General features: G+C 31.2%; 1 protein-coding gene across 1 annotated transcript in view; it reads left to right on the top strand.

The window, feature by feature from the left end:
- Window positions 1-16,802, top strand: part of LOC143079273 (GPI ethanolamine phosphate transferase 1-like) — a 33,562-nt gene that overhangs the window by 541 nt on the left and 16,219 nt on the right. The window contains exons 2-16 of the mRNA XM_076254518.1: window positions 1,038-1,271; window positions 1,696-1,817; window positions 2,587-2,685; window positions 3,018-3,124; window positions 4,441-4,565; window positions 5,279-5,409; window positions 7,091-7,210; window positions 7,820-7,860; window positions 9,256-9,315; window positions 9,817-9,909; window positions 10,241-10,296; window positions 11,001-11,022; window positions 12,813-12,869; window positions 15,382-15,461; window positions 15,797-15,984. Coding sequence (XP_076110633.1) covers window positions 1,038-1,271; window positions 1,696-1,817; window positions 2,587-2,685; window positions 3,018-3,124; window positions 4,441-4,565; window positions 5,279-5,409; window positions 7,091-7,210; window positions 7,820-7,860; window positions 9,256-9,315; window positions 9,817-9,909; window positions 10,241-10,296; window positions 11,001-11,022; window positions 12,813-12,869; window positions 15,382-15,461; window positions 15,797-15,984 — 1,535 coding nt within the window. The remainder of the gene's footprint in view (window positions 1-1,037; window positions 1,272-1,695; window positions 1,818-2,586; window positions 2,686-3,017; window positions 3,125-4,440; window positions 4,566-5,278; window positions 5,410-7,090; window positions 7,211-7,819; window positions 7,861-9,255; window positions 9,316-9,816; window positions 9,910-10,240; window positions 10,297-11,000; window positions 11,023-12,812; window positions 12,870-15,381; window positions 15,462-15,796; window positions 15,985-16,802) is intronic.

Below are 16,802 nucleotides of genomic sequence, written 5' to 3'. Positions count from 1 at the left end.
TTGGTTCTGTTGTTAGGGATTTTAGTTGTGACGTTATTTAAGTTATGACGTCATATGCAATGTAAACAAAGAAACGCTGTCATCAGGTAACGTTTTTTCATATCGAGGAATTATTAAAAATGAAATTGGTATTTCGTACCTTCCTATTTTATACAAGACTGATAAATATATATTTTTACTCAAAGTTTCATACAAACGAGACTGGAAAAAGGAAGTACATTGTAGATTTCTGCACAGATGCGGGAATTCAAAACATGACAACACAAAAATTGAACGATTTTGAGTTCATTAGTACAATGAAAATTTTCCCGATTTTTTTTTTTTTTTTTTATTGATTTTTCTACTGTTATTGGGGACTTTGTCCCCATATTATTCATTTTAACCTACATGTACATGTATATATGAACACCTGAAATATTTTATCATAATTCAGGTGCAACAATATAAGTAGCAATAAATCCAGAGTTCTGAATGGATATTTAATTATAGAAAGCATCTAGTTTTAGACATATAGAATTATATCTTATTACATTAAATAGTGTATACATTCAAATTTTATTTTTTAGTAGTTTTAGATATTTTAGATTTTTTGTTTCTGTTTTGAATTTTATTAAAAAAATAAAGAGTGTTTTTAACATATATATTTATTCAAATTCAGTATAATTTTTATATTTTAATGAGCATTTTCTATTTTTTCTTACTAATACATTAAATATTTTGAAAATATAATTGCCATTTTCTTCACTGAATTCACAAAATCCTGAAATAACCGATCATATGGCAGTTTATAAAATCAGTTGCGGGTACGTGTAGCCTTCAAAGGCCAATTTGGCTACACATCCCCGCATGCGGGTAGGCCCAGAACTGCCTTTATGTAAATCTAACAAAAGAAGTAAAAAAATATATTTTTTGGCAAAAAAAGTTGATCGGATTAAAAAAAGAATTATTCTAAAGGTCACAATCATGAATAGGGACATGTACATGTAGGATGAATGTATTAACAGCATGTGATTAATAGTGTGTCTGTATATTTTTAGGATGAACACGGATACAATATGTTTGGTACTGGCTGGGTTGTTTACCCACTTGGTGTTTTTTTACTCGATATTTGATATTTACTTCACATCACCTCTGGTTCATGGAATGACTCCACATGTATCCCCTCTGAAACCTGCTGCCAACCGTCTTGTACTGTTTTCTGCTGATGGTTTAAGAGCTGATAAGTTTTTTGGACTGGATGAAAATGGACAATCAAGAGCACCTTTCCTTAGGTAATGATTATGCATTGTACCGGTATATTAAATTATATTTGCTCTATACATTTTTTGCCTTTGGTTAAAGATTTGCAAGTTATACAATGCAGACAAGTTAAAGACCAAATGAGATAAAAGTCATTAATTTTTGGTTCCAGTTTCATCTTTTAATATATCAGTTTAAATGATGGGCTTACATTTTACTTTCATCTTGAGTTTAACGATAAAAAATTTAAAGATATCTACTTTGAAGAATCAAATTGAACAGAAATATGTATATAGAAGACTAAATAAATATTGAAATACTTTATTTTTGTTACATGCTGGGTTTTGAATTTTTAACATGTTTAAGAAAATGATTATCAAAAATTTTGCAGTGGATTTTTCTAGCACTTTAGGGCTTACAGGATGTATCACTTACTGTTGGGCTTTATATTTTCAGGGATATAATACACACACATGGTGCCTGGGGTGTTTCTCACACAAGAGTACCTACAGAATCCAGACCTGGCCATGTAGCACTTATTGCTGGGTTTTATGAAGATGTAAGCGCTGTTGCCAAAGGTATGAAGAAAATTGACATCCTTATACTTATAGAAATGTTTATAAAAAGATCAACTTAATGGGATTGAATAAAAATGTAAATAAACAGGATAAACATTTCAAAAACATGGGTATGCTAAATGATATATCCAATTACTAAATAGGTTAAAATTGTCTGGGCTATATATAAAAAAAGGGAAAAAAAACAAGAATATTAAACTCTGAGGAAAATTCTAAAAGGAAGTTCCTAATCAAATGACAAAATCAAAAGCTCAAATACATCAAATGAATGGATAACAACTGTCATATTCCTGACTTGGTACAGGCATTTTCTTATGTAGAAAATGGTTGATTAAACCTGGTGTTATAGCTACCTAAATCCCTCAATTGTATGACAGTGGAATAAAATTCCAATATATTGACAACAATGTGTGAAAGAGTTTCTTTTGCCTAGTTTTATCTGTTGGACAAGTGAATGTGTTTTTAAAAAGTTTTTCGTGTGAGTCTTATCCATTTGTTTCATTAAATGATATGTAAATGTTTTACCCTTTTATTCCCCACCTTTTATATATATCTAGTCATGATAGTAGGGGTATTATATTTCTGGAATATCATCCTTCTTTTTGTCTGTGTCATTCCAGATTAAAGTTAAGGATAAATTTGTAAACTAGGAAACTAGGGATGTTAAGTGTGGTCACATCAGCCTGAAACTTCTCATATTTGTTATGAAGGTTTAAAAACAACTTCTAAAGTAGAGTTATAACCCAGATTTATTGATTACTCATTGCAGGTTGGAAAGAAAATCCAGTAGAATTTGATTCTGTTTTTAACCAAAGTAGAAACACTTGGTCTTGGGGTAGCCCTGATATCTTACCAATGTTTGCAAAAGGTAAGATTACTTCATAAATAATATAAAGATACTGATGAATATTGAAATACAGTTGTTTGCCATTTAATATGTGCTGATACCACTATAACTTTTCTTTTTCCAAGGAGTCAATATCAAATTCAGCTCTCTGACACAACATTATTTATGATAACTTTTCTGGTTAACATAAAATTTGTAAACTAAAAATTGAAAAAGAAAGTCACATCTTTACCCTCCTTTGTTGATTACTAAGCTATCTTTTCTCATATTTAACATATTTTGTATCATGTCATTACATGTGTATGTGCTTCTGACATATTTAACTTTGTATATGTATTTTCTTTAATTCATAGGAGCCAGTGGTGACCATGTATTTACAGAGATGTATACATCTGATGAGGAAGATTTTGCAGCATCACATGCTTCTGACCTTGACATTTGGGTATTTGATAAGGTTAAGGTAAGAATAGTTTAACCTTGAAACCTTGACACATGTATTTGATAAAATCAAAGTTATAAATGTCCATGCAATTTTTTTTATGCCCCACATAGGGGCATTATGTTTTCTGGTCTGTGCGTCCGTTCGTCCGTTCGTTCGTCCGTTCGTTCGTCCGTTCGTCCGTCTGTCCCGCTTCAGGTTAAAGTTTTTGGTCGAGGTAGTTTTTGATGAAGTTGAAGTCCAATCGACTTCAAACTTGGTACACATGTTCCCTATGATATGATCTTTCTAATTTTAAAGCCAAATTAAACTTTTGACCCCAATTTCACGGTCCACTGAACATAGAAAATGAAAGTGCATGTTTCAGGTTAAAGTTTTTCAGGTTAAAGTTTTTGGTCAAGGTAGTTTTTGATGAAGTTGAAGTCCAATCAACTTGAAACTTAGTACACATGTTCCTTATGATATGATCTTTCTAATTTTAAAGCCAAATTAAACTTTTGACCCCAATTTCACGGTCCACTGAACATAGAAAATGAAAGTGCATGTTTCAGGTTAAAGTTTTTCAGGTTAAAGTTTTTGGTCAAGGTAGTTTTTGATGAAGTTGAAGTCCAATCAACTTGAAACTTAGTACACATGTTCCTTATGATATGATCTTTCTAATTTTAAAGCCAAATTAAACTTTTGACCCCAATTTCACGGTCCACTGAACATAGAAAATGAAAGTGCATGTTTCAGGTTAAAGTTTTTGGTCAAGGTAGTTTTTGATGAAGTTGAAGTCCAATCAACTTGAAACTTAGTACACATGTTCCCTATGATATTATCTTTCTAATTTTAATGCCTAATTATATTTTTTATCCAATTTCATGCTCCATTGAACATGGAAAATGATAGTGTGAGTGGGGCATCCGTGTACTTTGGACACATTCTTGTTGCATATAAATTAAAATTCTTCAATAGATTCATTTATAATGTTGTATGAATTTCATGGTTGATTGTATAGTATTAAAAACAAAATTAGCCAATTTCCAAATAAATTGCAAAATTAAAACTACTTCTTAAAAACTGATAATGTTATCAGCAAATAAGTCTTCACACATCATAAGAATGTGAATGGCTTTCAAAACCTTGGATAAAAATATTCAGTTATACATTTTTTTGTATTAAGATCAATTGTTTTTATCAAAATATTCTTGTTAAAAATGATTGTAACCTTTAAAGAATACAAGAAGAACTAAGAAACAGCAATCTAAGTTATAGAAAAACTGTTAACATTGTGTATTATTGTGAATTATTGGGTAGAATACTGTTGATATAGGTATGTATATTTTCTCTTCCAGGCCTTTTTTGAAGGAGCTAAATCAGACAGAGATTTGTATGAGAAATTACAGAAAGACAAAATTGTATTCTTCCTCCATCTGCTTGGCATAGACACTAATGGACACTCACACAAACCACATTCTGAGTAAGTCTGATGATCTAGAATATAAAGTTAATACTTGTCACTCATAGGTGTTTCTATATGCCTTTTTTGGCTTGCTCTAGTGTTGGACATAAGGTAGAAAATATAATCCATAGATCAGACAAATAGGGCAGCAATCTGTGGTTAAATTTTCAAGTTTAAACAGTATTATTTTATATGAAAATAATGAAAAAAAATATTAACAATTATTTTTTATGAATAAAAATAACATTGCATGGTATGGGTCAATGAGACAGCATGTAAAACTGGCCCCGTAAAACTAATATTTGTTATACATAGGAATGAATCCAAGTTACATGTATTATCACATATATACATATATTTAGAATACTGTACACCAAATCATTTTGATTTTTTCATGTGTTACTAAAGAATGAATATATTATAGGTAATATTTAATGTGTTGTCAAAAGGTTTCTTATTCCCATCCAGACCCTTATTTATGCTATTTAGTACTTTGTAGTGGAATAATGTGTAGGAACAATTATTTCCTTTTGGTGGACATTTTTTATGCAATTATGTTAAGTTGACAAATAATGATTTTCCTCTCTTTTGGCCAATTATACACAATAGGTAGAAGTAAATGCGATCAACAATGGTGGCCGGTTTGTTATTTTGGTACTCAAAGAATAGAAAAATCTAACAAAATTAATTACAATCTATACTTGCATAAATAGATTTATATTTTATTTCAGGGTGTATTTAAAGAATATAGAGCTTGTTGATACAGGAATAAAAGAAATGGTGAAGTTGTTTGATGATTTTTATGACAGGGATGGTAAAACTACATATATAATGTCATCAGACCATGGCATGACAAATTGGGGTAAATACTATAAGATATGAATAAAACAAAGAGTGCTATAAAATAGAAAATTGATATAATGTTGTCAGACAGTGTGTTTAATAAACTTTGCTAAAAAATTATACTATGATGTATATACTGCCATGACTGTGTAAATAGAGGAAAATGAAATAACATTAGTTATTTCCTACTTGAGTCTTGTAAAGTTCTCCAACTCGAAAATCATGTTTCCTGTGCTTATTTGTACTTCTATATGTTATAATTCAATAAATAAGACTGACAGGTGCTAAATGGTTATCAATAAAGATAAATATGTATAAAGAAGTTAATACATATAGGCTATGTCCCTGTAAAGTCCGGAGTGCCTCAAGGATCTGTTCTGGGCCCAAGTCTGTTTTTATTTTACATAAACGACATACCAGTTGGGCTAAATTCCACCATACGCCTATTTGCAGACGACACCATTGCATATCTGGTAATAAAATCAAACAGTGATTGTGAAACCCTTCAAAAAGACCTCAACACACTAGGCATTTGGGAAAATACATGGAAAATGGCTTTCCATCCTGACAAGTGTAATGTCATGTCCATCAGCCGAAATAAAAATCCATTCGTATATAATTACACTTTACATGGCCACATTCTTGAACATGTCGATAAGGCAAAATACCTAGGTGTGACAATTCAATCAGACTTGAAATAGCACAGTCACATAAACAACATCTGTAATAAAGCCAACAGCACACTAGGTTTTCTTCGAAGGAATCTTAACATCAGTTCCACCTCAGTAAAGGAACAGGCATATAAATCTTTAGTCAGACCATCGCTAGAATATGCCTGTTCAGTTTGGGACCCTTACTTTACTGAGGATATTAACAAGATAGAAAAAGTACAAAGAAGGGCTGCTAGATATGTCACTAACCGACACAGAAACACCTCAAGCGTTAGTGACATGCTAGATCATTTAAAATGGAGAGACCTGGCACACAGAAGAACCGATGCACGCCTGGTCATGTTCTATAAAATTTCATATCACCTCATTGCTATCACAAAAACAGACAGATTAATTCAACCGCTCAGACAGTCCAGGAACATGCACACACTCTCATACCAAATTCCATCCTGCCGAACACAAATAAGACAACAATAATTTTTCCCACGCACAATTAAAATCTGGAACAGCCTTCCCCCGAGTATTGTGATGAGCGACTCTATAGAGTCGTTCAAAGTAGCTGTCTCAAACTACACCTACAGCCCGTAAATTCATCATGTGTAAATAGTTTTTATCTTAATATTTAAAAATAATAAATTAAAAATATGCACTACCACTATGTAAAAATTTTTTGTTTTTTTGTTTACTATCACAAATTTGTTATATTTCACTGTATATATATCTTCACAAAGCAATGAACAGTACAAGTGACGTAAACTTCAACGTGTTGAAGGCGGTCATTATATAGTAGAAGTACTGTTCTGAAGTACAGCATATGCCATAGGGTCTTAACTTTGCATTAAAATAATAAGGGGTAGATAAGGACATTGAACATTGCTGTTAAAAATTTTAGGAATAAAAAAATCATGGACACACTATTTCATAGAATTATTATTACCTGTAAAAACATACTATGCTTTCTTATCATTTGATCATGTGTTGTGGATATAAATGTTAGAAATGAAATGGTGCATCTTCAATTCTTTACAGGATCACATGGAGCAGGGAATCCTCATGAAACATTAACTCCTGTCGTAGCTTGGGGAGCTGGTATCAGAGGACCTCAAGAATCCTCAAATCAAGATATCTACCCTGATTCATATTCTGAAGGCATGTCATCAATTAAGTTATTATTTTCATTTTTAATTGTTTTATAAATCAAATTAAAATCTGCTGGTCAGTGTTGAAATAAGACATAATCAATAAAATTCAACAGGCAATGTGAAAATACAAGTACAAAAAACTGAAAATGGGTACATTGATAATTTTATAAAGAAGATATTAGATCGATGACTGAGAAATAACAAGTCTAGTATGATAAAAAGAAGCGAGAAGAGATAAAACTAAAAAAAACATTAACAATAACAATCTTCAGATGGTTGTCTAATTTACAAAAACCAGAAAAAAAGAAGACATCAATCTTTTCAATATATAACACATAATACTTTTCATAGAAAAATAAAATCGTATTTCAAGCCATTTTTCCATTCTAAGCATTTTTTAGGAAGACAACTAATTTATGTACATTTAAAGTCATTAGTCTAACACCAATCATTTGGAAAAATGAAAGGAACTCACAATATTTACTTATATTACCCAGAATTCACAATATTTACTTATATTAACCAGATTGTTCTACATTTTAAAACAGTCAATAAAATAGAATTATTGGAAAATTGTTCTAACAGTTTGTAAACAGTATCAAGTATTTACTTGCAGAATGGAAATTACAAGATATAAAGAGAACTGACCTTAACCAGGTAAAAATGTTTGAGGATCATTAACTAAGTTTGAAATTCAAGTCTGTTAATGGTCATTACCAATACATGTATTGTTTTAGAGTGAAAGATAAAAATATTTAAATTTATTCAGTAGTTTTGTGTCAGAAAGAGTAAATGAACACAGTTTTGAAATGCTAAACCTTTAAATGGGTAAGCTTCCCTTTGTTTTGAATGAAATATAAATGTTCATACAGTAGCAATACAAACATTTATTACCGTAGATACTCGAGTATAAGTTGATCCGCTTATAAGTCGGATGCCCTTTTCAGCTTTAAAATCTAAGGATTTAGTCTTGACCCTGCTATAAGTCGGTTTAAATTGGGACTTTTTTTTACAGCAGAAAGTAACTGATCATCGGCAAAATGAAGAAATTAAATTGAGATTCATGTATTGAATGAATGTTTGTTTACTTTTTAAAAGTACATAAAATTGATGTTCATCCTGATAATTTATTCTGTTGATAATAATAAGATGTATTCATTTCTTGTTTCTTGTTTTTATTCACTGTTTTGCCTCATATTGTTTACGTAATGCATCAATGATTTTGTGTATGACCAAACACCTATTGTTTGAGAAAAAAAAGAGTATAAACCAACATGAACCTGAACAAAATAAAAGTCAAACGAAAAAAATAAATTAATCCAGTTAATCATTCATAACAGACCAGTCATAGTGATAAATATATTGAGACATAGGATAGACACCATCAATTCATGAGTTATAGAAATCAATGGACACTAACTAATTAACTTATTAACCTGTCACTGATATTTTTCACACCTATTCATGGATTATATTGGATTGTCAATCAATGTTGTAATTTTTAATAAAACAATAATAACACAATCAGTCGGTTAGATACATTCTTTTTATATATTTAGTACATTATTATCTTCTTCTGATTTCTGGTTCTTTGCTCTTCCTTTGGGATGATACAAAAACCATGTGACCTTGAAAAATCAATATACAAAACGGAAACAGTGGGAAATTCAACACAAATGTTAACAGTGAACAAATAAAACACAAAGACAGTATTGTAGTCATTTATTTTCAACAAAATCTATTTATTTAGAGATTAATGTAGGTTTGGCTATCACAAACGTAGTTTTGGTTAGGAAATTCACATCTGACCACATTTCTTGAGCTTGGATTTTTCCTCTGGTCTCGGGATCTCGCTTATAAGTCGGTACCCCTCTCTGGATTCTGAATTTTACTCCCAAATTTCCGACTTATAAGTGAGTACCTACGGTACTAGAAAATACCTGGCTAGATATTGAGATATTAAAAAGAAGAAAAGGGCATACAGTATATTATTTCAAGGTTTCCAAAATTCATAAGATAATTATCTAAATATTTAATTTACTTTTTTAACAGGCAGATATAGCCCCTTTGATGTCATCACTTGTAGGAGTACCTTATCCTATGAACTCTGTTGTAAGTAGTAGTCAAGACTTTTTATTAAAAGAGATATTTTTAGTCCTTGAAATTCATCAATGAAAAACGTATTTATACTATAGATTCATTTATTTTCGTGTACAGAGGAAAACTTGCATATTCGTGGATATTTAAATTCATGGTTTTGTCAAAGTTCACATGCATTTCTTTTAGAAAACATGCATTTCGTTGAACATTTAAATTTGTTGTTTCCATGTACCCATGAAATCAACGAAAATTGGCATCCAACGAATGTTAATGAATCCACAGTAATTATAAATTATAAATCTATCAAAAAATATCTTCAAATTTTCAAATGAACATATAAGCACTAAAGTTTTAGAGTTTTATCTTGCATATTTTATATAGATGAAAAAAATGTCCTATGTAAATTTTACCTTTTTAGTTCATCATGTTGACATTTTTGCACTAAATGTTTTCATCTCATTATTAAATAAATATATAAATATATGCCTCATTTGAAGTACCCTTTTATTTTAGGGTACACTTCCATTAAGTTTCCTCAACAGTTCAGATTTTGAGAAAGCTGAAAGCATATTTGCAAATGCACAACAGATTTTGGAGCAATATCAGGTCAGATTTTATATTGTATTTGCTTATACATTTGTATATTGTTTATATGTTTACACTACTGAAGCACCTGATGTTACTGTCATTTCTGATAAAATGTTGATTACACTGCAATGAGACAGCCACCTGATGTCAAAAATATGTTTGCTTGAGTAAAATTTCTACTACTTGTAAAAAATAGATATTTTGCTTTGGATAATTGTTTTGAAAATTGAAAAAAATATAACTTCTACAATAAATCTTTTCACTGATGGCTTTTAAAAGTAATCAATATGTCAAGTAGAATAATATATAGTGCAAAGTCATATTTGAATTATAATAATTTTGATTACAGGTTAAAATGGACCAGAAAAAGTCAACAACTTTATCAGTTGCATTCAGGCCATTTAGGTAATTGTTTTAGTACATAAAGACTGTATCTACTCTCCAAGTGTAATATTTATCAGATAAGATAACATTTATTCCACTAAATATGTACAGATTTTGCTGCATAAAGGCTTAACCAGGATTTAGTGTACTGTAAGGTTGAGAAACTGGGTGTGCTTTGTGCAAAGCCACACAAGAACATCTTTACCTCTTTCATTGACATTAAATATATAAATGATTAGTGATGATGATATGTGGATGTTTCACGTCCGGCTATCCTGTGGATATTGCGGACTGGAAAAACCTATTTTACAGACCAGTGTCTCTTTGTCTTTTGGCCTTCATTTTACTCCGACTGCATTGGTGTTGCTGCTAGCATGGCTGTTTGTATTGCCTCTTTGGAATCTGGGTTGATGACGGGCGATGTGTGTGGTGGTGTGCACAGTAGGTCTGGGTCGTTGATGTCAAACCCTTCATTGAAGTCGATCCTACTGCGCTTGCCTCTGTCGTTTGTGGAGGTGTAGAATACCAGGCGATGGCAGGCCTTTTTGGGGTTGTAAGGACTGGTGACAATATCCCTATGACTAGTGTATCAAAATCCTATATTTGTAATAGTTTTTACCTTAAGCACAGTCGTTTGAATTTAAGTGATAAATAAACAAAAAAAAAAAATAGAAAAAAGTCGCTAGATATTTAGGTAATGATTATTATTTCTTCTACCTTTTCAGTAAACTACTGCCAAGTATTCAGGTAAGTAAGTTGTAGTTATAAGTGATTTATTTCTATTCAGATTAGTGAGCTGTGGTTAAAAGTTACTTCTAAGCATTTTGATAACTAAGCTATAATAATCAAATGTTGCCTGAAGTTAAGACCTTGACAAAATTCCTAATTTCAGTTGTTTTGATCGTAGCTAATTTCTTTAAAGTACAAAATCAGATATCCTTAAAACAAATACCCTTTTCCTCAAGAGGTAAAATATACAAAAGGGGCATTCAAACTTATAAGTAGAAAATAAACACCATGACTAAAAAAGAAAAATACAAACAACAGTTCACAAAACACAACAAAGAAAATTAAAAACTGAGCAACACAAACCCACCAAAAACTGGGGGTGATCTTAGGTGCTCCTGAAGGGTAAGTAGAGCCTCAGTGACAAAAGTAGTTGCTTGCCATGCAAATAGAAGTTGCTAAGTTACAAGTATTTTCCTATATATTTCATTTAGTTTTTGAAAATAAACAATTATTCCTTGAATTCATGTTTTAAATGCCTCTGATGAAATATTGACCCTTTTTTATACGCCCGTCAAAATTTTGACGGGACATATTATGGTATACAAATGTCCGGTGTCCGTCCGTCTGTCTGTCCGGCGTAAACATGTCGCACCGTAACTTGAGAACGACTTATCCAAATTTCATGAAACTTAACATAGTTGTTTCTTATGATGGTCAAATGATCTGTATACTTTTTGGTGAAAATAAGATTAAAACTTTTTGAGTTACGGCACTTTGTAACTAAAACAGGGGTGTGTTTTTTTCACATGTCGCATCGTATCTCAAAAACGATTCTTGATTATGGCTTAAAACTTTAAACACTTCTTAGTTATATTAATCTCCATATCTGTATACTTTTTGGTGATGATTCAAAATTTTGTTTTTGAGTTATTGAGTATTTTGTAAAAAAGGGGGAGGTTTTTTTTTACATGTCGCACCATATCTCAAAAACGATTTATGATTATTGCTTAAAACTTTACACATGTCTTTGTTATATTAATCTAAAGATCTGTATACTTTTTGGTGATGATTCAAAATTTCATTTTTGAGTTATTGAGTATTTTGTAAAAAAAGGGGGAGGTTTTTTTAACATGTTGTGCCGTATCTCAAAAACAATTTATGATTATTGCTTAAAACTTTACACATGTCTTTGTTATATTAATCTAAAGATCTGTATACTTTTTGGTGATGATTCAAAACTTTATTTTGGAGTTATTGAGTATTTTGTTAAACAGGGGATGTTTTTTTTACATGTCGCGCTGTATCTCAAAAATAATTTATGATTATTGCTTAAAACTTAACACACTTTTTTGTTATATAAATCTAAAGATCTGTATACTTTTTGGTTTTGATTCAAAATTTTATTTTAGTAATATTTAGTTTTTTGTAGAAAAAAAACCAGGGTTGGGGGTTTCACATGTCCAACCGTGTCTCAAAAACAATATATGGTTATTGCTTAAAACTTTCTCAGAAACTATTTATGATTATTGCATAAAACTTCCACACAAGACGTCGGGCGTATCATGCGCTCATGGCGCAGCTGTTTATTCATATCTTGAATGAAAAACATCTATAGAAAACTTGAAAAAAAAAAATTTGATAATTCTATTGACCCCATGTGCCAAATCTGATTTATTGAATCTATACCAAGTTATGGTCAGTGAATTGAATGTCAATTGTTTCTTTATCATATATTGTTTTATGATGTTTAAATGGTTTCAAAGCAGTTAATTTGATTCCTAGATAATAACACTGTTATTTTTTTACAGAAAGACAGAATAAGAAACATCAGAAACTTAATCAGTAGTGGACAATATCAATTAGCTGTAAGTTTGAATAAAGATTTTACTATAGCATCTGGTAAGGAATGATTTTTATCCTCTTCAAATTTTAAAGGTTGAATATTTCTAATTATTTTTCCAATTTAAAGAGAAATATAGCAGTTGCTGTTAGATGAAGTATGATGGACATTACGTTTTTTTGTGGTTTTTATACGACCGTAAAAAATTTTGGGATCGTCTGATGCCGTAGTTGTCTGCCTTGTCCGAAGACACATTTGGTGTCTGGAAATAACTTTAGTTTACGTGAATGGATCTCTTTGAAATTTAATAAGAAGATTCAATACCACAAAAGGAAAGTTGAGATTGATTTTGCAGATGCTGGTCCCAACCATTTGAAAATTAGAGGCCCGAAAACGGCCCAAATCAAGCATTTATCTACTTTCTGGATAATAACTTGTGTATAAGTATCTTAATTGCTCTGAAATGGTACCACAATGTTTAATACCACAAGTAGAAGGTCTGCATTCATTTTAGGGGTTATGGTGCCAACAGTTTAGGAATTAAGGGCCAAAAAGGGGCCCCAAAACAAGCATTTTTATACTTTCAGGGTAATAACTTGTGTACAAGTATTTCAATTGCTCTGAAATTGTACCACAGGGCTCACACTACTTCAGAATTATAGGGAGAAGTGACTTCTCTTTTTGAAACTGATAAGGAGAAGTGGTGAGATTTGAAAGAGAAGTGCTCATTCGCGCGGTGCGCTACAATGTTTGGATTTTACAATAGTATAAAGGGCCATATGTAAATAATGTTCTTTTTTATATTGTTCAATTCATATCTGAGTAAAAAAATTACAATTAAAGTAACATTTGAAATTAAAAGTTGTTAAAGTTTTACTAAGGTTCTTGCGAGAAACTACCATGAGAAACTACCAACTAAATATCTAGCACTAAAAAAAAAAAAAAAAATTATTTAAAAAAATGTAAAGAAATTATAATATATCAATTACAGTTTAAATAAAAATTATCTTGTGTATGAAATTCAGTGTTTCTCATAAAAAAATATAAAAGTTATTAAGCTGGGCCAATTGATATTAAAATAATAGTCTCAGAGTTAAGCAACTTTAATCAATAGTTTGAAACAATCCATAAAAAATATAGGGAATTATATACACCAATCAATTGGATGTAACCAAAAGTCTCTTAATGCGTGTGGAATGCGTAATTTTTCCCTTTGGGATCAATATTCTTCTGTCAGCTGTTCCATCCGTGCGTCCGTAGTAATTATTGTAAAAGTACGAATTTCGGTCATAGCTGGTCCGGTTCAGATCCGTAGTTAGAAATCGGTCAAAGGCGGACGAATGCAAGAAAATTTACAAAAATAAACGATGTTTGACAAGTTATTTGGAAAGGAACATGACGTTTTTAATGCAATAAATGGATTAAACATTTACTGGAGGCAACTTTTATCACGTTTAAATGAAGTAACAAACTTATTTTGCCGCCGAAATTTAGGTTGATGTATGTTTTCGAGTAACAAGCACCGGAACTTGCGGAAATGCACGAAGTGATAAAAAGTTGTATTTTTATCAAATAACCTGCTACACACTGCGAAGACAATGCCTCAACCTCTTTTCTAAAGATAATGAATCGTTTATGTCTGAATTTCTTTAATTATTAATAAAAATTTGATGTTTCATCAACTTGGTAAAAATTGAAAATGTCCGATGACGGAAGCGACTGAAAGCGAGTATCGTCAAGAACAGGGCGACTTGTTTTCGCTTTTGGGGGTCGGGGAAAGCGAAGTGACGGTCGGGAAGGGGACTTCTTCGCCCAAGTCGCCTGTTAGCGTGAGCCCTGGTACCACGATGTTTAATACCAAAAACAAGCATTTTTGTAGTTTCTGGACAATAACTTGTATGTAAGTGTATGGATTTCTCTGACATTTTACACCAAAGTTTCAAATCACAAAAGGAAGGCTGGGATTGAGTTTGGGGGTTATTGCCCCATTCATGCAGGAATTAGGGGCCAAAAAATGGTTAAAAACAAGCATTTTTCTAGTTTCCAGACAATAACTTGTGTTTAAGTGAAATTGTACCAAGGTTCCATATACAATGGAAAGGCTGGGATCGAGTTTGGGGTTAAAAAATTTGGGGGGATCCAATTTTTTTAATGGGTTCAATTTTTTTTCAAATTTCTCAAATTTAATTTTTTTTAAAAGTTTCAAGAAAAATCTTTAATTGAACAGTATTGCCTAATAGATTTGTAAGATCTTGACATTCCAAATTCAGAGCTGTATCAAGCTTGAATTTTGTGTCCATACTTGCCCCAACTGTTCAGGGTTCGACCTCTGCGGTCGTATAAAGCTGTGCCCTGCGGAGCATCTGGTTCTAAAATATCTTCAAGCATGACCACAGTTTCATGCTGTAGTTTACCAAAAGCTATGATCATATATGTATGGTATGAATTAAGCACTCCTTTTCAAAGAAAATATTATATATGTACAATCAAGAACACCATGTAAACACTGTTCTTTTGTTGATTTATTTTTATATTAGATTACTGAATCTCAAACATTAATAGAGCTTGGTTTAGAAGGATTGAATTACTACCATGGGTATGATAGATTCTTTTTGGGGTAAGTTCTAATTTAATAGTTATATGATTTATATTTTCAGTTATGTACAATTCCTCCATTCGTTAATCATAAAACAAAGTTTGATTTTGTTAGCCAAATTTTGAGTTTCTCTTGATTAAAAAATCTTATTAAATAGATTTCTACTTCTAAAACATTTAAAGAATTTAAAAAAGTATCTATACTGAAAGTAAAGAAATTTAATGTTTTATTCTAAAAATGTTATTCCACTCCCCACAAACTACATAAATTTACCTCAAAATTATTGTCATAAAACGATCAATTATTAGAAAAAAGACTGTGTACTGTTTTTACTCAATCTGTATATTTGTTTACAGTCTAAGTATTGTTTTTGGATTGGTTGGTTGGATGATCTACACATTGACCTTAGTGGTGAGGGATCACTCTGGTTTGGTCAATGTAATAACAAAGCTTGAGAAGTTGTCACAACCAATATGGTTACAAGATAAGCCAATTAAACTGGTGTTTGCTATATTTGGAGCAGCTGTTACTGTTCTTTTAAAAGGTATTTGCATAAATGATTTGATAACTACTAGAATTTACAAAAGTGGAGGTAAATAATTATAGACAACAGAAATGCCTTCAACAATGAGAAAAACCCTTATAGTGTAGTTGGCTATAAAAGGTTCAGACTTGAAAAATGTGAAAAATAACAGCCTATTTATTACAAAATACTGTGAAATTACTTTTATTCGTGAGTAACCAATTTTCGTGGATTCGTGGACAACTTTATCCACTAATTTAAGTGTCCAACGAAATATTATAACTGTTGTTCAAATCAAGACATGGACATATCCCCATGTAGTTTTGACCACAAGGATACAGCATGCCATATAATCTAGAGAATACATCGATATCGGCAAATTCACTATAAACTTCAGTTGCAGGCTGAATTATATCCATCTAATCTTTCAAAAAACATAAACTGTACGACTTTTAATCTGTTAATTCTCATAAAAAATACTTTTGATCGATTAAAGTCAAATTTCCGGTTATGATATGCTATGATGAAGTGTTCATTTTATGTCATCATATATATTTCCCAAACGGAAAAATATAATTTTTATTGGGCTTGCTTTTGATACGAATTAATTTCACAATTCAAGGTACATTTGTAGCACTTGTTTATTTAACTATTTTCTTTAAGTGCCACTTTTATGGCCCAATTAACACCTTTTATGGTCTTTAATCTGTTACTCGATCTCAGGTTAATTAGTGTCATCCCTTCTGATTACACGTGTGCAACAATTAAAATGTTTACTTTGCAATTTTCCTGCAATCGAGACAATTTATAAGCATAGTTGAATCAGCCTATTTCCGAAA

Source organism: Mytilus galloprovincialis, chromosome 6 (genome assembly GCF_965363235.1).
Source record: "Mytilus galloprovincialis chromosome 6, xbMytGall1.hap1.1, whole genome shotgun sequence".
Taxonomy (NCBI): Eukaryota; Metazoa; Mollusca; class Bivalvia; order Mytilida; family Mytilidae; genus Mytilus; species Mytilus galloprovincialis.
The sequence above is the reverse complement of the archived record's forward strand: the minus strand, read 5'-3'. Positions and strand labels throughout refer to the sequence as shown.